Below are 22,544 nucleotides of genomic sequence, written 5' to 3' on the forward strand. Positions count from 1 at the left end.
CCGTCTCCATGGCGCTCAGCATCGCCATCGAGCGCTACGTGTGCCACCCGGTGGAGAATCCGGCGTCTCCGCAGTCACGCGAGGTGGTCGCCTTCGCCTACGGCCTCCTCTTTCCGGTAGGTGTCGCGAAGCGACCGGTATTCCACGATGGTGAGGCGTTCTCTTTCCGATGGAGGATGACGTTGTGAATCCTTCGCCCCTGTGCATGGCGAAAAGCCTGGCAACCTCTTGGCGCTCCGTACGCTCTGTATTGGGGCTACTAGGCCTGAACACGCCCCTTATAACTGAGGAGAAAACAATGGCGTCCTTGTCAACACTGCTAAGACCGTCTGTTAAAACTAAAAACGAACGTATTGTCGACGGAACTCATTGCTGACGAGAACTGGAGGACGGAATAGCGAGGTGATGCTTCTCGGAAGTTGGCCGCTCATCAAGCCTTCTTCGTGCGGACGCCAACTTGTTTCAAATGACGGTGGATCTCTGATGATTGCATTTTAATGACATGGTGCATTTATGGGGAGCTTGGAGAAAGAGGACAATGCATAACGTGTTTACTCCGCGTGAGGTGGGCTCGAAGACCCAGTTTTCAAGAATTTCATCCCTGGGAAGACAACTATGCACTAATGCTCGTGAAAGTTTCCTGGGGGTACCTGGCGGCACTGGGGATTGAACCACGTGCTTACATGGGGATCGCTTTCTATCAGTTACACTCAATTGTGGAAACATCCGCTCTTTGGGCTGTGGAAAACTGGTGAGGAGTACTAGCGCTACCGCCCGCACCATGCTCCCACCGGATGCACGCAACAGTCCAGCCAGCCATATGGCGACGCCCATTCACTCTAAGGAGCTTTAGTGGCGCATGCCTTATCACTTATGCGGTATACTTGCACTCTACATGGTCGGACGGCCCTTTATTGTGCGGTGTCAGCGCACGCTGGAAAGCCGCAGGTGGTCGAAATTAACCCGGTGCCGACCTCTACGGCGCATCTTTCTTTCCCTTCCATCTTTCAATCTTTGTTTCATCGCTTACTTCGCGGCGTGGTTGAGATGCCCACCGAGATGTCAGAGTTATTATGCCAAAACTCAGTTTTTAAAAAGGCAACCTAGAGCCTGGAGTATCTAACAAAGGCGAATCGTTTATTAGGAAAGCGGGTGTGCGTGGTTCGCGTTCTAGAGAGAACGAGGCCAAGTAGGTGCACCGGTGGCGTTGCCCGTAAGTGGCGTAGTGAGCGATCATGGTTGCTTGAAGAGGATTTGAGATTTCTTTATGGGATTTAAGAAGGAGGGAGGCCGTAGTGAAGGGTTCCGGAAATTTCGACCACCTGGGTTTCGTTAAAGTGTACTTACATCGCACAGTATACGAGCCTCTAGCATTTCGCCTCCATCGAAATGCAAACGTCTTGGCCGGGGTAGAACCCGCGTCTTTTCGTGTACTCGGGTACTCCGGCTCAGTGGCCGAGCGCGTTAACCACTGAGCCACCGCGGCGGATATATGTTAAATGTGCCGGCAACTTTTGTGAAACTAAGTACATCTTCTGGTGCCTAAGGGTTCCTTATGTCTGCTACCATACGTCTTAGATATGGTGCTAATCCGGATCCCTCCTCTATGGCTGCTCTTTCTTCCTCCCTTCATTAACCCGTTCTTTCATCCCTTCCCCCTCTGCGTGGATGAGGTGTCCACCGTGAATGAAACGTTTACGGCGCTTTTCGCGTTCTCATAAGCAATTTTAATTTTAAAGCTTAGAGCATCTTTCTTTTCCTCGCCACATATCATTAGTACTATAATTATTTTGTCCAAAACCACAAAGCTCAGTTTTTTGTGTTTCGACAGTGATGTCTCTCGTGTGTTGTATCTGCTATGGCGCGAAATTATCCAAGTCCGACGATCCGCGTTGTTGCACTTAAATTCAATGCAAAAGAATTTTAGAGCGAAAGCTCTACTCTTCGCACTATAGCTCATAAGGTCAAGTTTGGTGCGCGTTTGACCTTGAGCCGGCAGAGCGGAGGTGTGGCAAGTGACGTCATACCACGTGCCTCGTTGTGGAGATGCTCCGCTGCTGTACCACGTGACTTGCCGGGTGTAACAGCTGCTTCGCTGGCGCTCGCTTTAACTCTCCTACTTTTTGCACGCGGCAGCGAGCGTGGCTCGGCTTGAGCCAGTAGGCAGGCCCGTGCAGCGCTCGGTCGCTCAGTCTGGCCATAGATGAGGCGAACACTGGACTGACTATGGCGCTAAACAATGCGTAACTATATCCTTAACAGAGCTTTCGCTCGTATCACTGGGCTTAACAAGCGCTGAACCTCTGTTTTCTTTTCGACAGAAACCTACCAAGAAAGGTCCGGCGGAGAAGGCCCAGGGGTCTCGCTCAGGCGGGAGCAAGCGCCAAGGTCAGGCGGAAACATTCGAGGAGCTCCGCTTTGTCGATGATGAGCGAGATGACGACGCCGAAAGTGGCATCAACGTCGCAGCCGAACTGCACCGACATGCACACCAGCTCATGGAAACTGCCGGGGAAGGTATGCCTTTTCCCGACTGTGGTCGTGCCGGCTGCCATCTACCGGCCAAATTTTTCGTGCTCATTCTTCCACAGATGTGCAGTTTAATAATAATAATAATAATAATTGGTTTTGGGGGGAAAGGAAATGGCGCAGTATCTGTCTCATATATCGTTGGGCACCTGAACCGCGCCGTAAGGGAAGGGTAAAAGAGGGAGTGAAAGAAGAAAGGAAGAGAGAGGTGCCGTAGTGGAGGGCTCCGGAATAATTTCTACCACCTGGGGATCTTTAACGTGCACTGGCATTGCACAGCACACGGGCGCCTTAGCGTTTTTACTCCATAAAAACGCAGCCGCCGCGGTCGGGTTCGAACCCGGGAACTCCGGATGTAAGTGGGGTTTTGTAATTGTCACTCAGGCGCGAAACTCTCGTTCGCAGCAAGAACTGATCCAACTGCTCATGGACTGTGCTGAATAATGCAGAAGTAGGGAAGTAGAAAAAGGGGGTGATGCGGCTCATAGGCGTCGTGAAATGAAAATGAAAATTGGTTTCTGGGAAAAGGAAATGGCGCAGTATCTCTCATATATCATTGGACACCTGAACCGCGCCGTAAGGGAAGAGATAAAGGAGGGAGTGAAAGAAGTAAAGAAGAAAGAGGTACCGTAGTAGACGGTTCCGGAATAATTTCGACCACTTGGGGATCTTTAACGTGCACTGACATCGCAAAGCACACGGGTACCTTTGCGTTTCGCCTCCATCGAAACGCGGCCGCCGCAATCGGGTTCGCACCTGGGCGCCGTGAAGCCGAAAATACGAACAACCGACAGGGGCGCTGGTGTGCTACACCCAAGCAGACGAACAGATGACGCTATGTCGCCGCTTCCGCCAACCTAATTATGTATGCTTCAGTGATCGCGAATCGTTTGTTTGTTTGCGAGGTTTAGAAACTGCCGTATAGGTCGCTGTCCGGGACAGTAGTTTCCCAATGCGCGAAGACTGACTGCTGGATTTGCTTTGTTATGAAGGCGCTATTGTCTTCAGTGACCTGTTTCAGAAAGAAGAATATGCGGTAATTTTAAAATTAGATTTCGCAATTCCCTCTGATAGGGCATAGCACACCAGCACCTTTATCTCGGTGCCACTGCCCCCATCGTTAGTCCACGTTTCCTACGTCACGTTGCTGCTCCCGCTCTTTCCACTATCCCTACTGCTAGTTCAGTGTAGTGCTGAAACATAGATAAAAAGGCCTTTTGCAATGACAGCAGCAGCTGCGCCACCTGTCCATGGCATGGCGAAAGTAGCCGTAACACGCACATCTATGTGCATAAAAAAATTGAGGGGACGCCTAAGCTCTGCTTTAAGGATGTAACGCGATAGCGTTAATTAGTTAATGCCCATATATGCGGAATTGTCTGCCACAGGTAGGTATTGCAGGGTTTCTGCCAGTGTGGTTAGTTTTCTCACAGTCCGGTGGGTAGGTGGTGTAGGCCCCACAAGGTCACATGACCTAGCTTGCCCACCTAGGTTGCTTCTCTGGGGGTGGCTGACTGGGGGAACCTGCACAATCCTACTTATCGCTCACAACGCCGACAACACCAACGCCGGATTTTCTGCGTAACGGGGCCTTAAACTTATGTCATTAAAATTGTAAAGATTCACGTAATGCGAAACTAGTTTCAGCGTTTGCTTATAAAGCATCATGCAGTGTCATGTAATCATGCATGCATCATAGCCTCATGGTCATGCCCCGTTACGCGGCTCATTCAGTGTCGGTAGGCCGTGTGACCTACTAATGTGACCGTGAGTCATGTGAGTGTGACATGACGTCACGTGGATGACGACTGCGACACTTTCGGGAGTGTGTGGGAGGGCGTGAGTAAAGGAGAAATGGCAGCTGACGCAGCGAAGCTCTGGCGTGTGCCACCTCTGTGCGAAATTAGAGCGTGAACCATGTCGAACATTCTTGCATAAATTTTGAATATTGGAAAATTGTAAGGTACTGTTATGGAAATATTGAATGAAATTGTCCATTCATACGATGCTTATCAATAAACTAAGAACGAAAACCACGCAAAGGACGATACACAGGGAAGAAGTAGACAGGACGAGCGCTCGTCCTGTCTACTTCTTCCCTGTGTATCGTCCTTTGCGTGGTTTTCGTTCTTAGTTCATGGATTACCAACTAGCCCCCCATCGTACACTCCTTCAATTCAGCTTATCAATATCTTTCTTTTATTTTATTTATTTTTATTTATTTTATTTATTTGAACCTCAAGGGACCCTGGAGCGACATTAAATGAGGGGTGGGCGCAAGAACAGCGGTTAACAATGAATGTTACATGGGAATCATGACGATGACATGGCTTCCTCGACGGCAGTCTTGAAATGGACTGGATCAGGGATTTGTGCTAAGTGGCAGGGAAGGTCATTCCAGTCGCGAGCTCTGTGAACAAAAAATGATTTCTGAAATGTAGTAGTGCGGGCACGATGCGGGATGACGCTGTTTGGATGGCCTGTGCGGGGTGTTCTACGTACTGGTAGAATGAGCTTGCTGTCACGGGGTGAACAATGGTTATAGTGTTTCTATCGCTCTCATCGAGCAGTTGAGACTGTCATAAAACCAATGGTTGACACTTTGAAGGTAGCAAAACATTAATATAAAAAAATGCAAGCCTGCCGGCGGAAGATATGCGGATATTTGATTGGCATAGCTAAATCTTACAACATACAAACAAATTGCGTTCATTAACTCAATCCCGTTCAAAAATGTTTTTGTCCGAAATTGTTGGGTATGGACATGCATAGTCGGAATGCAAAATGAATAAGGCTCATCAGCGGTGCTCCACCGGTTTTATCAAATTTTTTTTCGAGCTAGCTGCAACAGTCTGCAACGGCCCTTCCCAACTCACTGCCGCCAGAACTTGCTCGCATAACTTCGCGTTCGCACAATGCATTGCCTTGTATTGTGTGAATACATTTGTTCTTAAACATGGTAACGTCGCCCTGTATGTAACACTCCAAAACGGGTCGCCTTCAAGGAAACAAAATGAAGTGATTTGATTTGAAATTTGGATTCGGCATGAGTCGCCTTCTCCAGTGGGTTTGAAAAACTTGTTCATGGCCAAAGCACACAGGCGGCCGCATTGTGGCTGCCTCCAAAAACCCCACAGGAGCCGCTTGTGGGGACATAGTGAACTTAGATGGCAAAATATGGAAAGCCGTTTTTCTTAGGCAGCAACCATACAGAACTTTCTAGTAATGTTAGTTTGTTTTTAGCACAATATAAAAATAACTGGCGACAATAAAATTAACCTTCTTATTAGTCTTCCACGGAGGAAATCAGATGTTTCGTTTCTCTGAATTCTGACGTAACCTAATCATTGAGCGTTTATTCATTGAGATCGCTCTTAATTCAATTCTTGGACATTACTGGTGCATTAATTATTCCGAGTTTTATCACTGAGACTGCTGTTATCACTGTTTCTGGTTATTACGTCATTATCGTCTTTTCGCGCTTCCAGCTCCCGAAATGAGTTATGCGCGGTTCTCTACGCCAGAGCACTTCGAGGAAAATTTAAATGTTTATGCAAAATATGAATGAATGAATAAATAAACCCTAATCATTAAAAAATAATGTAGTGCGAATGCGAGATAACAAAAAAATTACATTACATTGAGGCTGTTTTCACTGCTTTTCTTTCTTCTCCCTTGAAGGACCACTCGGAAATTTGGACACTCCGGACGTTGTTCTCCTGGACTCTTCGTCTTCCGAGAACACACTCCCAGGAACTGAAGAGGCCCTCTATATCCCGCAAATCCAGCCAGCGAGTCGAATGCGCTACGTACTGCGAAAACATGTAACCATGCTGGATCAGACGAGCGGTCGTTTTGCGGGCAGCTCTAATCGCTACGGTGCAGTTAAATCGCTCCGGTCACGAAGCATGTCGAGCGCCTACTCCGAGAGGAGACGGAAGAGAGCTATAATTCACAGAGACGGGCATCCTAACGAGCAAACCGGTGAAGACGGGAAGGAACTCGTAGCAGCAGACGGCGGTACATACGTCCTGTTACTCCCCGACGAGGACAACATTGCCGTCCACAGGACGCGTCAGATGTTACGCCACAACTCGCACGGCAGGGTCATCGGTGACGACGAAGTCGTCGATAGTGGGACCGAACTTTTCGCTGTGCTCAAAGACGTCGCAGGTTACAGGAAGCGTCAGCGGAATGTTCTTCACCAGGACCGGCACGTCGTTGGCAACGTTCTCTTTGACGAAGGCGAGTCTCCTGTTCTGTCATCGTCGTGGAAAGGCACCGCTCAATGGACGTCCACAGAGTCATTACCGGCGCGCAGTGGCAGTGAGGCAAGGTCGGGCGTCGGCATCTACAGCGCAGACATAAAGAAGAGCGCCACTGTGGCTCGGAGAAAGAATGCTGATGTCGGTCTTGACGACTTTCGGCCAAGGCAGGAGAGTATGCCCTTGGGCTTGCTTGGAGATGTCAGTTTTTCCATCGACGACGGTCCAAAAGGTAACCAGGCCGTAGTGTTGAAGCGGCAGTGGAAGGTTGAGAAGGACACCACCTTTCCTGGTCACCGGACAGTAAGTGGAGGGGGTTTCAAGGTCGTCCGCGGACGCAGGAAAGCCAGAAGCAGAGGTGGAGGACAGGCAATAAAAAGCGCTAGGAAGAACCGGTCGAAAGCTACTGTTTGGGAAGACATCCGTCGCAAGGAGCTCCTCCATAGCAGGCACTACGACCAGCAGCCTCCCGTAAGTGACCGAAATCGCTTTTGAAGAGAAGCTCCGTGTTAAAAAAAAAACACTTAGAATTGATTATTACATCACATTCAACTTTACGCTGCAGCGAAGCGTTTTCCAAAACACTGAGTAAAAGTATTTTAAAACATTAAAAACCGGGAAACCGGAACCGGAGATGGGTTTCAACCAAACTATGACGTCACGAGAGACCAACCTATGCCGTCAGGGATACTGCCAATAAACCTGTCGTGTGTGCGTCGAATTGGCTAAACTGGCGGCTGTAAGTGACAGTTCAAATTAACATTTGTCTGAAATAATAAAAATAAGCTCGAAATATTGTCCTCCAGCAAACTGAGAACAGATATCGACGAGCGTGCAAACTGTGATGTCACACACACAAAAGGTTGCCCGTAGATATAGCCGAGATTGAGGCCACGAAATCGGATATTTTAAAATTCATTTGCGCCGCAGCAAAAAACCGCCTGGCTGTGAAATGTGGTATAAGAGATCAGACGACTTCAGAGAAAGTACTATGAGAGTATAGTGCAATCCGAGGAGGCAGAAAAAGTGCTGCGGCTGCCCTTTAAATTAACCACTACGGGCGGGTAAGAGGACTATTATGGGCGAGGGTCCTTTATCGTAACATTTAATAATCGGGTTGAGTGCTTTTTGGAGGTTCTCTCTGGTAATTAATAGCATCCTGCCAGTAACCTTTAACAGAAAGGTATCTACAGCTGCAACACGCCTATACGGCAGAAACTTAGAGCCTAAAGAGGGCCGAAAGGTAAAAAGATGGAAAGGATGGAAAGGTAAATGACAGGGGTCTGTTAAGAGACAGGATGAGATGATTGGTAGATTAAGGACCAAACGCCGGTTAATGGTGTCCTGATGAGGATGGTGATTTTTTATGGCGCAAGGTCGCCTGTGGCCAAATAGCGCCATGTACAAGGTGTTTTCGCCTTCTCAAGTTGGGCTCGGAACACCATTTGCCAAGCATTTCACTTAAGATAGCCCAGCACCAGGCAAGGGGAGTGAGTGTACCCTTTGTATCACCATTGGGTACCCGCGGCACTGGGGACCGAACCCCGCACCTCCCGCATTTGAAGTGGATGCTCAAACGACTAGGCCACTGTTGCAGTATAGTAATGTCGTAGCTGAGATCAAGATGAACTAGACATGGTGGAAATAGGCATGGCAGGGCATGCAACGCAGAAAACAGATAAGCATTGGTTGTTTAAAGAAAACAAATGAATTTCGAGAGAAATTAAGCCGCCGCGGTGGCTCAGTGGTTAGGGCGCTCGACTACTGATCCGGAGTTCCCGGGTTCGAACCCGACCGCGGCGGCCGCGTCTTTATGGAGGAAAAACGCTAAGGCGCCCGTGTGCTGTGCGATGTCAGTGCACGTTAAAGATCCCCAGGTGGTCAAAATTATTCCGGAGCCCTCCACTTTGGCACCTCTTTCTTCCTTTCTTCTTTCACTTCCTCCTTTATCCCTTCCCTTACGGCGCGGTTCAGGTGTCCAATGATATATGAGGGAGATACTGCGCCATTTCCTTTCGCCCAAAACCAATTATTATTAATTAAGCCTAGCAAGTGCCGCAAAAGGTCAGCGGGCGGATGAGAGATTGCGGAGATAACATGTCCGCAGCTGGCGCAAGACAGAGTTAATTGGAAGGATATAGAAGATGCCTCTGTTTTTCAGTGCACGCAGACCACGATGATGACGTTTATCGAGACCTAATGGCGCTTTTTAAAGGTGCAAGTTCGATAACTAAAGCTTCCTTCCTTCCACAGTCATCGCATACTTGTCTCCCTCCTGCTTGCTTGGTGTCGTTACCGCCCACTATGACCGCCTTCCTGCGGGCACCGCTGTGACATAAGGAGCATGACGTGCTATCTCCGACGGAATACAACACATAATTTTTTTTTTCAATAAGGATCATCTACGCTTCCCAGGAGAAGGTCGACGTGCCGGAAGGGAAACCTCCCGTGGACAAGCTGCAGGCCGCTCGGAAGCTGCTCACTCTCGACGCTGTTCTCGGCATACTGAAGCGGTTTGCGGACTGCGACCACGACGGCCTGTCGGCCTACGAGCTGCTGGGCAACGACCTCTTCCTGGACCTGGCCGCCATCTTCCTGGGCGACGACAGCCCCTGGCTCGGCGTCTTCGCGGAGAGCGGGGTGCCACCCAAGTTCGGTGCCATGGACAAGCTGTCGGTCGACATCCCACCGCCGGAGGTGCCGCCGGAGTTGAAGAACCGCCTGAGCAGCATCGCCAGCGACTCTCTCAAGCCTAGCTTCTTCGATGGAGTCGAGCAGAGTGTGAGTCCCCCGTATGGCGCGGTATCTGTTTCACATATCGGCGGATACCTGAACCGCACCTTAAGGGAAGGGATAAAGGAGAGAGTGAAAGAAGAACGTAGTGGAGGACTCCGGAGTAATTTAGACCACCTGGGGACCTTTAACGTGCACTGCCATCGCACGGCACACGGACGCCTTAGCGTGTCGCCTCTATCGAAACGCAGCGTTTGCACCTTGTACAGTCAGCGTCACCCTTGTGTAGAGCGCTCGGGCGGTGCACTTCCCTGCAAACAAATCCAGATCTTGTCGCAGCCTCTAGAGTCCAGAGGCAATACTTGCGCGAAAGTAGTGCCAGATAGACCCGCAAATAATTTAGTCATGAGCACTTTGCCGAGCAATCAGGGGCTGCTATCTAATTTCAGTTTTTTCTACCAGGTACGCATTGCTCGAGCACAAGGGAGACACGGACTGCACCATTGAGCGGTTCTTCTTTCAAACAAATAATTACGTAAATCGGCAGGTGTATGAGTGGCTTTCTCCGGTTTATACAACGTTTCCGCGAGCTTCGCCGTTGGAGTCGTGGTATGTCTTGACCGAAAACTCCTGGTTATATGATGGCCTAGAGAAAGAAGGAGAGGGAAGAATAAAAGAAAGGCAGGTAGGTATATAACCAGGCACATGCACTGTTATACAACCAGGCATGTGCCAGCCTACTCATTGGAAGCGGGATAAAAGGAACGAAAAACAAGGAATAAAAAATAAAAGCCCACTGTTATCAAAATGGACTGCCTTGCTATAGATATTTCCTTTTGTCGATACATAATCTATAGGCTGTCTATGGACACACAAAACTATAGATTGTCTATAGACTGTCTCTAGGGCTTGTCTATAGAAATCCTATTGCCTTTTTCAGTTTAGTGGCCATTAGTTCAAGAAGAAACTTGGTAAATAAAAAATGAACGTCCACAGTGAGTGCGTTAGTGGGCTTAAGGCCTTTGAAGGTGTTAAAACCGCGTTATCCTGATTGGTCCCGTGCTGCCTCAAAAACTCTTAAAGCGGGGACAATGGCACTGCAGGTGTGTGGTCGGTTCCACGCATGTATTCAGTGTTCAGACGCTTAAGAGTCACCAATCGTAAGAGGACAGGAATAAGGGATTTTAAAACCACCGCCAAGCGCAGAAAAGTGCAAACTAATTCCTGCCCTGTCACTTTTCGAACGACTAAATATTTAACATTGTGGTCCCCCTCGCTGTCACGTATTTAGCGTCTAGCCTGACTATACACACGTATACAGGACTTTTCTACGTGCCACTCAGTCACTGCACTACCTCCCGAGCAAATTTCTAACCCCATACGTACCCTTTTTCCTGGGGGAGCTGGGCCACTCATTCTAGTGCACCCAGCCCTTCATTATGGCCGCTTCTGTCAGGGCACGTCGCCTACCCGTTGGGTAACCTTTATACTGCGCCGACCATCAGCGTTATCTTACTCATATCAAATAGCGAAAGGGATCCTGGACGCTTATTACATTTCTCCCTCACTCTCCATATAATACGCGGTACTACAGCACCAAACAATCCGCACCAAACAGCGCTATCCGCGTAGGCATGAGCTCTAAGCGACATGTGTTGCTGGCTTCAAGGGCTGTCTAGAATGCTGTTTGACGTCATGCGATACATATGGCTACGTGAGCTGGCGCACTTTTGGGCATAAAAGCGGGCGCGATAGAGCTATCTTTCTGACTTCTTCCCTCCATAGGTGAACATACAGTCTGCAGTTGTTGAAGCGAAAAGCTTCACTGCGCTAGGTAAATCAGTCGTCGCACAGGCCGGAAAATGACCTCGAACGACCTTCAGCCCAACCGCGTTAGCCGTGTATGACCATATGTGGTACAGTTATGGTGCCGAACCCTTGACTCCTGACCTTGACCCATGACCTTTAGCTGACCTCTGACCTTTGACATTGGGTGACCTTTGGGTTGACCCTTGACGTTAAGAACATCCGATGGGATGATGTGAAGCCACGTGATTACATCCACTTCACTTCACTTCACTTTAATACCTTAAAAACCCTCGTTAGAGGGTATTACATAAGGGGTGGGACACACAGAAATGAAAAACAGAAAGACTAACAGATAAGTTGAAAGTTATACAAATATAAGATTATCACTAAGCAAGTACACGCGTGATTTCTTCGATGAACAATGATTGGCATGTGACAGCAGCAAGTTCACGGGAAAGGCCGTTCCAGTCGTTCGCGGTCCGGGGGAAGAATGATGAAGAAAATGTAGTGGTGCGGGCGCGAGGTCGTGACACTTGCTGCTGATGGCCGGTGCGGAGGGAGATGCGTGGTGGTGGTGCGCAGATGTAGGGTTCCTGTCGTAGCTCAGAGTAAAAAAACTTGTGAAACAAACATAAACTAGCAATGTAGCGGCGATGAGCAAGGGTAGGTAGGCTGGACTGTGATTTGAGGGATGATATGCTGATATGAAAAGAATACGATGAATGAATGAATCTAGTTGCTCGGTTTTGAACTGCTTCAATTGAATTACAGAGATATGCTTGCTTTGGAGACCAGATGGGAGATGCGTATTCTAATTTTGATCGGACTAATGATTTGTATGCGAGGAGCTTGACATGCCGAGGTGCAGAGCGTAGGTGACGCTTTAAGAATCCTAGTGTTCTGTTGGCGGATGATATGATGTTTGAAATATGCGTATTCCATATTTGGGAGTGTCGTAAGACCATGTGATACCACGTCATAGCCATGTGGTCGTGTGGGTATATATAGAACGACTGCCGCGAGCGTGTAGCGGAGCTGCCATGGACGAGCCCAGAAGCTTAGCAAGGGTCCTGGCTTTTTTAACCAATATAGGTAATGAGCAAGATAATGTTTGCATTAACAGTGAAAACTGAAAGTTGGTTTTTAGGGAAAGGAAATGGCGCAGTATCTGTCTCATGTATCGGCGGATACCTGAACCGCGCCGTAAGGGAAGGGATAAAGGAGGGAGTTATAGAAAGGAAAAAAAAGAGGTGTCGTAGTGGAGGGCTCCGGAATAATTTCGACCACCTGGGGATCTTTAACGTGTACTGACATCGCACAGCACACGGGCGCCTTAGCGTTTCGCCTCCATCGAAACTCAGCCGCCGCGGTCGGGTTCGAACCCGGGAACTCCGGATCAGTAGCCGAGCGTCTAACCACTGAGCCACCACGGCGGGTATTCCGCTAAATGCAGAAGTCGGAATTTTCCGTGTGACCGAATCGCAGTTTTGTTTCGCGCACTTTTCAATTCCTTCTACTATCCTTCGTCCAGGCAACAGCGGCGAAAACGGCGCTGCAGAGCGTCATAGCCTCCAGAGAGGCACTGAAAGCGTGGTTACAGAATCCACCCCAACAAGGCGCCCCGGTAGGTGTCCCAGTTCAAGATGCCATGAATTGTGTACCTAGGGTGGTGATACACAGATGCACTTCCGCGGTCGTTTTCACATGGTTTTGTGTTGCGTGACTAGGGCGTGAATGGAACACGACGCACCATTACGTCTTTAGAAACTGTAGGCAGCATGGCGTGAATAAACCGGCTACTTGATTCCCTTTAGCAGCTCTTCGTTATATCAAATGCTCTTGGCCACAACCTTCTATGAACAAAACCAAATTAATGTTCAACAGTCTTGCAAGGGAACAGCAGTTCACAATTGGTAGAGTGGTGTTGGAAATGGTAAGGGAATACGTATATACTTAGGACAGGTGGTGACTGCTGATCCGGATCATGAGAGGGAGATAACTAGAAGGATAAGAACGGGTTAGAGTGCATATGGCAGGTTTTCTAAGATCATGAATGGCAGTTTATCAATATCCCCCAAGAGAGAAGTATACAGCAGCCGAATCTAACCGGTACTCACCTGCGGGGCAGAAACGTGGAGGCTAACGAAAAGGGTTCTGCTGAAGTTAAGGACAACACAGCGAGGCATGGAAAGGAAAATGATAGGTGTAACGTTAAGAGACCGAAAGCGGGCAGAGTGGGTGAGGAAACAAACGCGGGTAATGACATCCTAGTCGAAATCAAGAGGAAGAAATGAACTTCGAAAGGGCATGCAATGCGAAGAAGCGACAACTGCTGGCCCTTAAGGGTAACGGAGTGGATTCCAAGAGAAGGCAAGCGTAGCAGGGGGAGGCAGAAAGTTAAGTGGGCTGATGAGATTCAAGAAATTTGCGGGGATATGGTGGCCGATACGGAGGATGATAATGATGATGAACTGCTCACACAGTGTAAATTGTCTCAAGATTGGAGTATGGTCTGAACGGTTCACAAAATCTTCGGCCATGTACGGAGGGCCAATCCCGTGTTTCGCCAGGGCCTCCAAATCTGTGTCCGACACTGGAGGAGTAAACAAAAGAAAATAAGGTTTGCCTTGCTACAAACAAGCTAGGCTCGACTTGGCGTCACACGCGCTGCTGAAACATAAGCGATTTATACCTCGAGGCTTCCTTAAATAGCCATGGGCCCAGGGAGTCATCAAAGGTCTGTGACACACATCTGGACACCTGAGGGAAATGAAGTACAAGCGTTTTAGAATGCATGGAGATACCGTTTTGGGGAGTGAAGTATTGGAGAAGCGTCAAAATGGAAACGACTGGAGCATACTGAAGACCTGAACTGAATATCGGACTGAATTACAGGACTCCGCAACAGGTGATGACATGTCTATTATGTAAGAAGGTGACTGCGATAGTCAAGCCTTCACTGCATAAAATAACGCTTTCGAATGACGACTCCCTTACACGTTTGAGCTGCAGCGAGTAAATGGTTGAAGCTGGCGACTGATTTACACCTGCCTTTGATAACAACACCACACCTCGTGCAAAAACTCGCGAGACTTGGAAACAGACTTTTGTATATGGTACCGTAACACTGGTTTTATCTGTTTGTGTATATCACTCGTTCAGGCACAACCATACGTGACAAAGGCGGTTGCTGATCTAGACGCCATCACCCCTGACGCCGTGGACAGCTTCGAGAAGTCTGTGGTGAGGACAACGTGTTTGTACCAGTAGCTCATTAATGGAAGTATCCATGTACCCGAAGAAACACTCGAAGCTTTCTTCTATACTAGGATACAGCCTAGTAGTACTAGTAGTAGTGGTTTATTAAAATAATAATAAAAAACGAAGGATGCGATTTTTGCTAGGCCCGACATCTGCCATCGATACTGAAGTACGTGAGCTGGGGCAGCGGAAATAAAAGTAGCAGGCAGAATGGAGAAATGAAATGAAAGAGGTGATGGGACAGGAAGAGAGGACAGGGGGATAGGTAATATACACAAACTATTTACACAGCAATAAATGTGTACAGGTTGCGCGTGTGATTAGTTCATGGTGAAGCAGGATACAGCCTAGAAAAACAGCATTTCGCGACAGCTGCCATGGCCCACTGAAGGTTGCATTAATTTTTCTTTAGCAAATAACTACACTAAACGACATCAACATATCAGCGTTCACTATAATAAATAATTCGAAGGCACCAAAATTGTGGTGCTTATAGTTTCGTCTTTTGATTAGCTTTTTGTTACATAGTAAGGAAAGCTTTAACGACAGACTGTTTTGTTCTCACGGAGGCACAACATGTGACAGCCAATGTGTAAAAATCTTCACTGCAGACTTAAGTTATGTCCGACATAGGTGCGGGTTAGTCGTGCAGTGTGTTTGTGTATGCTAAACAGAGCAATAACAGGTGTTGAGTGTTAAGAAAAAATTATGGACGATTAAGTCACCTTAACAGTGGAATGCGATAGTTTTAGATTTCACATTTGTCGCAGCTTCTCTTGCAACGTGTGTGTGTGCATGTGTGTGTGCGTGCGCGTGCGTGTGTGTGTGTCCTTGCGTCAATTTCTGTGCCATTGTCGGTCCATCAACCGCCATATTTGGACTGCTAGCTACGGTAGTATCCCGCTATGCTGGGACTGTTCCGACATTTGCATTTGTGACATTTTTTCTTATTTTTGATTTCGATTAAGTATCTAGGTTGCTGTCTAGGAACTAGGTTGCCCGCAACACGGTGGACAGGTCGTGATAACGCTACAGAGTCACATGATCTCTCTCGATCCATAAGGGTGGCCCATCAGGGCGTTTTGTGATGACGTCACAAGGAAACATAACTTCTCTCGACCAGTGAACGAATTTCGTGACGGCGGAGATCGGCGGGGTTTTGGTGTGACAACTCTAGTGCTGTAGGATTAGAAAGGCTATTATCGGAAGAAGAGAGCTCATAAATTCTGTACAATTGGTGTAGGTTATCGTGAAAGAAGATAATCAGCGGTTTGTGAGGTTCTAGTGTGAGCATTAGAGTCCGGTTTCACAACATGAAAAGCTTTTTTTTTGTTTCTTTTGTTCATTTTGTGTTTCAATGCAAATATTTCAGCAAAAGGTCACCACCGCCTGCGACGCAGTAAAGAAAGTTATCATGGTCGACCAGCAGACGTCTATCACGGTTGGTTCACATTGCCTTTACTGACATCAACCCTGTGACAAAAACTTCCTCCGTGCCTGGGACCGTATTTCGGAAGTGTCGTTTATGTAGAAATGTCCACAAGGGCGTGGTTTAAACTGGACGAGTTCTCATTTGCTTTAGAAAACGGCAAGCACTGCCGAAGCTTACTTAGATCGCGTGAGTTGCTTCCACTGCCTTTATATTAAACACAGCTACTTGCTTCTGCTTTCGAACGATTTTACAAAAAAAAAATCTATTATTTATAGTACAAATGTTGTAACCTTCATTTTCGCACTACATTTACTAATGCCGAAGGGAAATGCAGTTCCAGCCGAAATGAAGAAACATTAGAGCATACCCAAGAATTCTGGACAAAACATTTTTGAACGGGACAGAGTTTATGAACGCATTTTTTTTTTACAAATCGTAAGATTTCACTACAACAGTTAATGTATCCACAGATATCCCCTCGTCAGGCTTGAATTTTTTTTTGATGATTAACGTTTTTGCTATCCTCAAAAACGTTCCTCGTTGGTTTTATATGGGAGTCTTAACTGCTCGATGTGAGCGACAGAAGAACTTTAAAGAAAGATTTTGCTATTTCAAGGAGATCCTTGAACTATCCCAGGGAGTGTCTGTATTTACTGTATGATCATAGCTCAAAGAATTTTTATATGTAGCATCGTACAAAAATGTAGCATAGTACAGCAGATGTTCGTTGATATATATGAACATGTTTATGTTACCCGTTTATGTCTCATTTGTTTCAGAGTTCACTTTTGTTTTCTGATTTCGGCGAACGTACATTTTTACTATCAACCTATGTGACTCAATCCTGCCACAACCCACGCAAAGGGGCTAGCAGTATGTGAAAATAAATAATAAATTGTGGCCATTTATTTTGCGGATTTTTAAAATTGCGAAAGCCAAATGCTCGGTTGTTACTTGCCATCATGACTAAATTCCCTGCGTTAATCTCATAAACTTCCTATTTCGCCTTTTAGTATTTTTTTTATTTATGTCAGCTGCGTCTCGCTTTTAATAGCAATTACTTTATCTTGTTTCAAATATGTGCTATATACAGTCGAACCTCGTTATAAACGAAACGATTTATAGCGAAATAATGGATATAACGAATGAATGACGATTCTCCTTGAAAGCTCGGTCAGGACGGGCTATAACGAAGCTACCGCTGTAACGAAATAATGCCCGGCCTCCATTGGGAGCTGTTTGTCTGCGCACTTCACCTCTAGAGGATGTAAATAAATATCTGATTCATTTTTTTTTGAAAAACGTGGACTTCCACCGTAATGTTGAGTTAGGCTGGATTGGTATCTATCGCTAATCCTAATTACGCCTTCTGTGCGGAGTGGTCCTGCAGCAATCCTGAAGCGGTGATCGGTGTACGCAGGACTTCCTGCAGACGAACCTCAACCAGTGGGACTTCCTCCTTCGAAATCTGTCGGCGGGCATCCGTGCCGTCAACGAGATGCTTCCCAAGGTCAAGAAAGCGGCTGCCTCGGACGTGACGAGTTTTTACGAGCACGCCAGAGCTCAGGCAGGTTGTCGCGCTGCTGCCGCACTTCATGCATTTTTTGAACGTTGCATTGGTGAATGGGCTTATTGAAGCGCTTGAGTTATTCTTTCATGACGGCTTACTGTGCTTGAATATGTCGATGAAACGATGCGACCAAGCGTGCAATAAATAATCAAACGTGTTTCACTGTTATGCTACTTGAAGGTGTACGATGTTGTTCTACTTAGTTTTAACAGTTTGAGAGAGAGTTACAGTTGAACCACGTTATACTGAAGCTCAGCGATTACTTCGTTATAGCCATAGTTTCATTATAGCCCGTGCTTTCCAGGGGAATCGTCATTTCTTCGTTACGTTCGTTATTTCTTTACAAACCATCTCGTTATAACGAGTTTGGACTACAGTTGGAGTGCTGATAATTCGGAAATGCTTATTGTTCAAAGCATGTATAATATAGGCTGCAAACGGTAGCGCTGTACTTGCTTATTTGCAATGCATAGCGTAATTTAGTTCTTTGCGAATTTGAACATTTATGGAGGAATGTGTGCAATTGCTGGTTTGTGCGACTGTGCGCGTTTGTGTAGTTTGTATATATTATGTGCATACGTGGTGACAGGCTTACGCCCATAATGAACTCCAGCTGCGCGGACTTGCATACAAGCATTATTATTTTGGCGGGCAGGGCCATAATTTTTGAGTTTATAAACGTCTACAGTAAAAGCTGCCACGTATAATACCGTTAATTTTCCTTCGCTGGCCGATGTGCTAGTTACGTTATCGATTTGAATATCGTTATCTGAGTTATTTTACTTGTTGTCCTATTCTGTGTGTTCCTTTTTTTACACACATCTTACTGGCGCTGCAGATGGTGTATGTATGTGTGTGTGCATGTTTGGGGGGGGGGGGAGAACAATTCAAATTCAAAATAGAGTTTGCTATATATAAATGCAGAGAAAATGTATTTTAGAAATTCTGCCTTCCCGAAACGTTTTCTGAATTTAACCAGTTTTCTGGAACTATATTAATTTGAATGTCAGCAAAACACGTAGTGGAGGGCTCCGGAATAATTTCGACCACCTAGGTCGAAATTATTCCGGAGCCCTCCACTACGGCACCTCTCTCTTCCTTTCTTCTTTCATTCCCTCCTTTATCCCTTCTCTTACGGCGTGGTTCAGGTGTCCAACGATATATGAGACAGATACTGGGCCATTTCCTTTCCCCAAAAACCAATTATTATTATTATTTTTTTCTGTTTCGGTCACGTGTCCTTTCATATTTCTGCATGTACTGCTTTTCCTTTTTTTATTTGTCTGCGTGCAGAGCGCCGCATACACTGTTGTTGTCATCGCTGACATATATTAACCTAGAAAATAAATTTTAATTGAAATACTCAACGAGTGAATGACAGCGAATATATTCATTCAGTGTCGTTCCATGTTATGAGTCATTCTGCGCTTCTCTCTATTTTGTTCACGAATCGGGAACTCACGCGGCTTCGAGAAACTGTTGCTCTAGCTCCTTCAGCTAACGAAATGACTCTGAAGCCTTGTGTACTATCTCAAAGACACTCTCACTTTGCAGGTTAGGGAGCGCATCGGAGATTGCCGGCTGCCACACCTACTGTACAGTACGACCGTCAAAGCCGTCTGCGAGGAAGGGATCCGGCGTTTCGTGAGCAGAATAGTCATTTTACGTGTGGTCCAAAATCAGTGGGAACAGGGAAGCTCGAGGCCTCGTTTCAGAGTCGCACGATTTCCTGGTTTTATTCTTGTGCTGTCTCGGGTTTGATAGATTCTTTTAATGCTGCTAGTTGCGAAACTTCAAAGCAAAATACCACACATCACGTGTGACTAGTGTCCTGACCGTTTCCGGATTGTTCAGAAGATGGTGACGCCGCCTATGAGTTGGGCAGGCAACTATTTGTGGCGCCCTGAAACTCTTTCTCTCCACAATTATTGGATTCCATGCAACGCTAAAGCGTCCGCTTGAAAGCCACAAATGGCGGGACAGTACTCTGACTTCTTTGTTTCGCAGAAGACGAAGTCTCCTTATTTTTATACATGGTCGATATGGGGGGGGGGGGGGGGGGGAGGGGGGGGGGGGTGTTCCTAAGGGTTCTTCAGCAACTACGCGGCCGCGATGGACCCGCTTAGCTCGTGCCGTGTCTTTGCATGCGGTTGCCTTTGAGGTGGTGCTGCCTGAATTGTTGGTTTAACTACGTTAACACCCTATCATTTACGACACGAGGAACAGCATGATAAGCCAACATTGCAAAGCCAACGGTAAAGTGACAAGACAAGCCAACGTTCATGCAATTCTGCTTTCGCGCGGTTATATAATTAAGGCAAAAACTGTCTGTAATTTTTTTTTGCATTTTCAGGGGGAATTCTGGCTTTGTGTCTGGTGTTTCTTCCTCTTGGGCGTGCCGGCTTTCTTGGTGGCTCTTTCCCTCTCGACCTATTACGCTAAGGCATCAGCGCCCGCTAGCAGTCGTCGAGGGTAAGGGCGACATTTCCGGAAACTGCCTTCCTGCAATATGTGGGAGTACAGTGGAGATGCTTTTAAGAAAATCGCGAGGTTAATTTTTTGCCGAACCGCCGCCTTTAGTACCAATACCACAAGTGGCGCGAACTTGTCTTGCCACCGACTCTACTCCAGTGTTGCTGCGGCCTTCCATTGGGTGTACGCTTTTGTTGCAAATGGGTATATATGTAGAAGCTGAGGCTTGAACGTACGGCGAAATCTTTTTTTTTCTGAATGTTGATTCATCGTATGATCGCAGTTAATTGTATCAACAACGCTATGCTTCTAATTCGACAATTAACTCTACAAATGTAGAGGGATCAGAGCCGTTGCTTTCAAAAGTTTCTCAAAAGAACTCGTTGTGCTGGGAATACGTGGTAGAGCGGAAAGTTGGGCTAGTTGGTTGAAATGCATACTGAAGAAGTTGGCGCGGAAAAACGAGGACAAGCGAGACAAACAAAGATGAGCGCTCGTCTTTGTTTGTCTCGCTTGTCCTCGTTTTTCCGCGCCAACTTCTTCAGTATGCAATACGTGGTAGCAGTAGAATTTCGAAATTTCGAGATGCGTATGAAGTTCACCGCGGAACTTTGAAAAACATTTCTACGCAACTTTAATCTATCTGCTATAGAACTTATGTTTGATAGAAGTGGTGCATAAATATGCGCCAATTAGCTCAGAAATAAGCGGCTTTGAAAACCTCGCTCACAAAAGGCGACCAGTAGAACGAGCGGCAGGTGTAGACTCATCTATGGCTTTCTTGTTGCGCCATCTCGTGAACACTGAGTAACTTTCAAACAGCTGACATGCTTTCATTCATAATCTGCCGGCACTGTAGTAGAAATAAACGAACACAAAATCTGCACTGCCGATGCCTGCAACTGAGGGCGTAGCTTATACAAGCTATTCGTATGTTCGAGTGCTGCGTGAATGACGGGCTATCTCACGCCGATCTATCGCGGCTATCTCCAGATTGCGAGTCACAAACGGTTCCTGCTTGTGAAATGTGTTTTGAGAGTTAAATAGTACCCTGATTCGCTGACACGAACTTTATGGAATTCCTACATGACACCTAACGCATCAATGATTGACAGTGGTCGGCATGGTTAGTAAAGCAAATGCGCAGGTAAACGCTGAAAGCCGCACTGAATGTAGTACGTGTCCATGCGAGTGGGTTTCAGTAAGTTTCACCCGCTGGGCTGTAAGGTCATTAGGCGATGAAATTGAGGGGTGTTACAAGCTTGAAATTATTTCCTTTCCCGGAGCAAACCACTTATTGGTGTAGTCCCCCGATGCGGTCATGCAATTATGTCATTGGAGCACTAGTCGCTGCCGTTGTAGAAGAATGAGGGTGGCTGTTGGATGCAACAGTGCTCTGCATACGCGATACAGTGTCGTGGCTGCAGTGCCCTCCATGGTGGATGCCTTACGATGTAGAGTGACTTAACAGTAGAGTGCTTTCCGCGGCAGTGTGCCTAAAAGGTGGACTTTATCGAAACCTAGCGCCTTCCGATGTCGCGTCTTGAGAGGGAGAGTGCGTTTGATACGGTGCATTCTGCGGCAGAGTGCCTTCGTGGGTAGTACGTCATAGCCTGTAGAGAGGGCTTTGTGCGGTGCAGTGTCTTCCGAGGCACAGTTCCTTGAGGCATGAAAATACTGGCAACATGACTGAGGTCCGTTAGCAAAACTTATAATTTGCACAAATGACGTAGTAGTGAAAAGCGTACAGAACAGAGTTTATGGTTGACGTTTTAAGTTCTCCTGCTCACTCCTTTACGCTTTCACAAAATTTGTAGCGTTCGCTCAAGTATGGAGAACTTTTGTGATCAATAAATGTACCGAGGTTACGGGGGCCTCCTACTGTAACAACGGTTCGCTTTCGTTTCCTGATTACGGCGGCGCCACGATCTGGTCGGCATTTACTAGTTCGAAATGTCTGAAACGTGTCGCAACCTTGTGCCTCATCATGAACTAATCACGCGCGCAACCTGGACACGTTTCTTATTGTGTAAATAGTTTGTGTATATTACCTCTCCCCCTATCCTCTCTTCCTGTCCGCTCACCTCTTTCATTTCATTTCTCCATTCTGCCTGCTATACTTTATTTCCACTGCCCCAGCTCAGGTGCTTCAGTATCGATGACAGATGCCGGGGCTAGCAAAAATATTTTCCTTCCTTTATTATTATTTTAATAAACCAACATTGCGCTCTTTTCTCATCCAGGAGCGGAGTCGGCGAAACGTGAAGAGTATACAGTGTCCTCAAGACCGCTCAAGGAGGACGACACGCTACAACTATGCTTGTTCAACGCGAACAAGTAGACCCCAAATCGTCTTGAAGAAACCACGGCTACCCTAGTTTGGAAACGATGCGCGATATTCGAGCGCAGTGCTCACGAACTGCTACGAAGTTCCCATTTTCTGCATTTCGTAACGAACGTCCCCAAATGTGCA

The 22,544-nt window shown here is 46.9% G+C and overlaps 1 protein-coding gene and 1 long non-coding RNA gene across 2 annotated transcripts; both read left to right on the forward strand.

Annotated features, from left to right (window-relative positions):
• The first annotated feature begins 8 nt into the window (after positions 1-8).
• LOC144101727 (uncharacterized) lies at positions 9-19,158 on the forward strand. The gene is made up of 9 exons (XM_077634861.1): positions 9-116; positions 2,322-2,517; positions 6,211-7,265; positions 9,210-9,575; positions 12,868-12,960; positions 14,499-14,579; positions 15,970-16,038; positions 17,450-17,600; positions 19,154-19,158. The coding sequence occupies exons 1-9, from the start codon at positions 9-11 to the stop codon at positions 19,156-19,158; spliced, it is 2,124 nt and encodes a 707-aa protein (XP_077490987.1).
• LOC144100206 (uncharacterized) lies at positions 19,157-22,526 on the forward strand. Its single transcript, XR_013307558.1, has 3 exons — positions 19,157-19,243; positions 19,953-20,071; positions 22,315-22,526. It is a non-coding gene; the product is annotated as an uncharacterized LOC144100206 (long non-coding RNA).
• The last annotated feature ends 18 nt before the right edge of the window (positions 22,527-22,544 follow it).

Source organism: Amblyomma americanum, chromosome 8 (genome assembly GCF_052857255.1).
Source record: "Amblyomma americanum isolate KBUSLIRL-KWMA chromosome 8, ASM5285725v1, whole genome shotgun sequence".
Taxonomy (NCBI): Eukaryota; Metazoa; Arthropoda; class Arachnida; order Ixodida; family Ixodidae; genus Amblyomma; species Amblyomma americanum.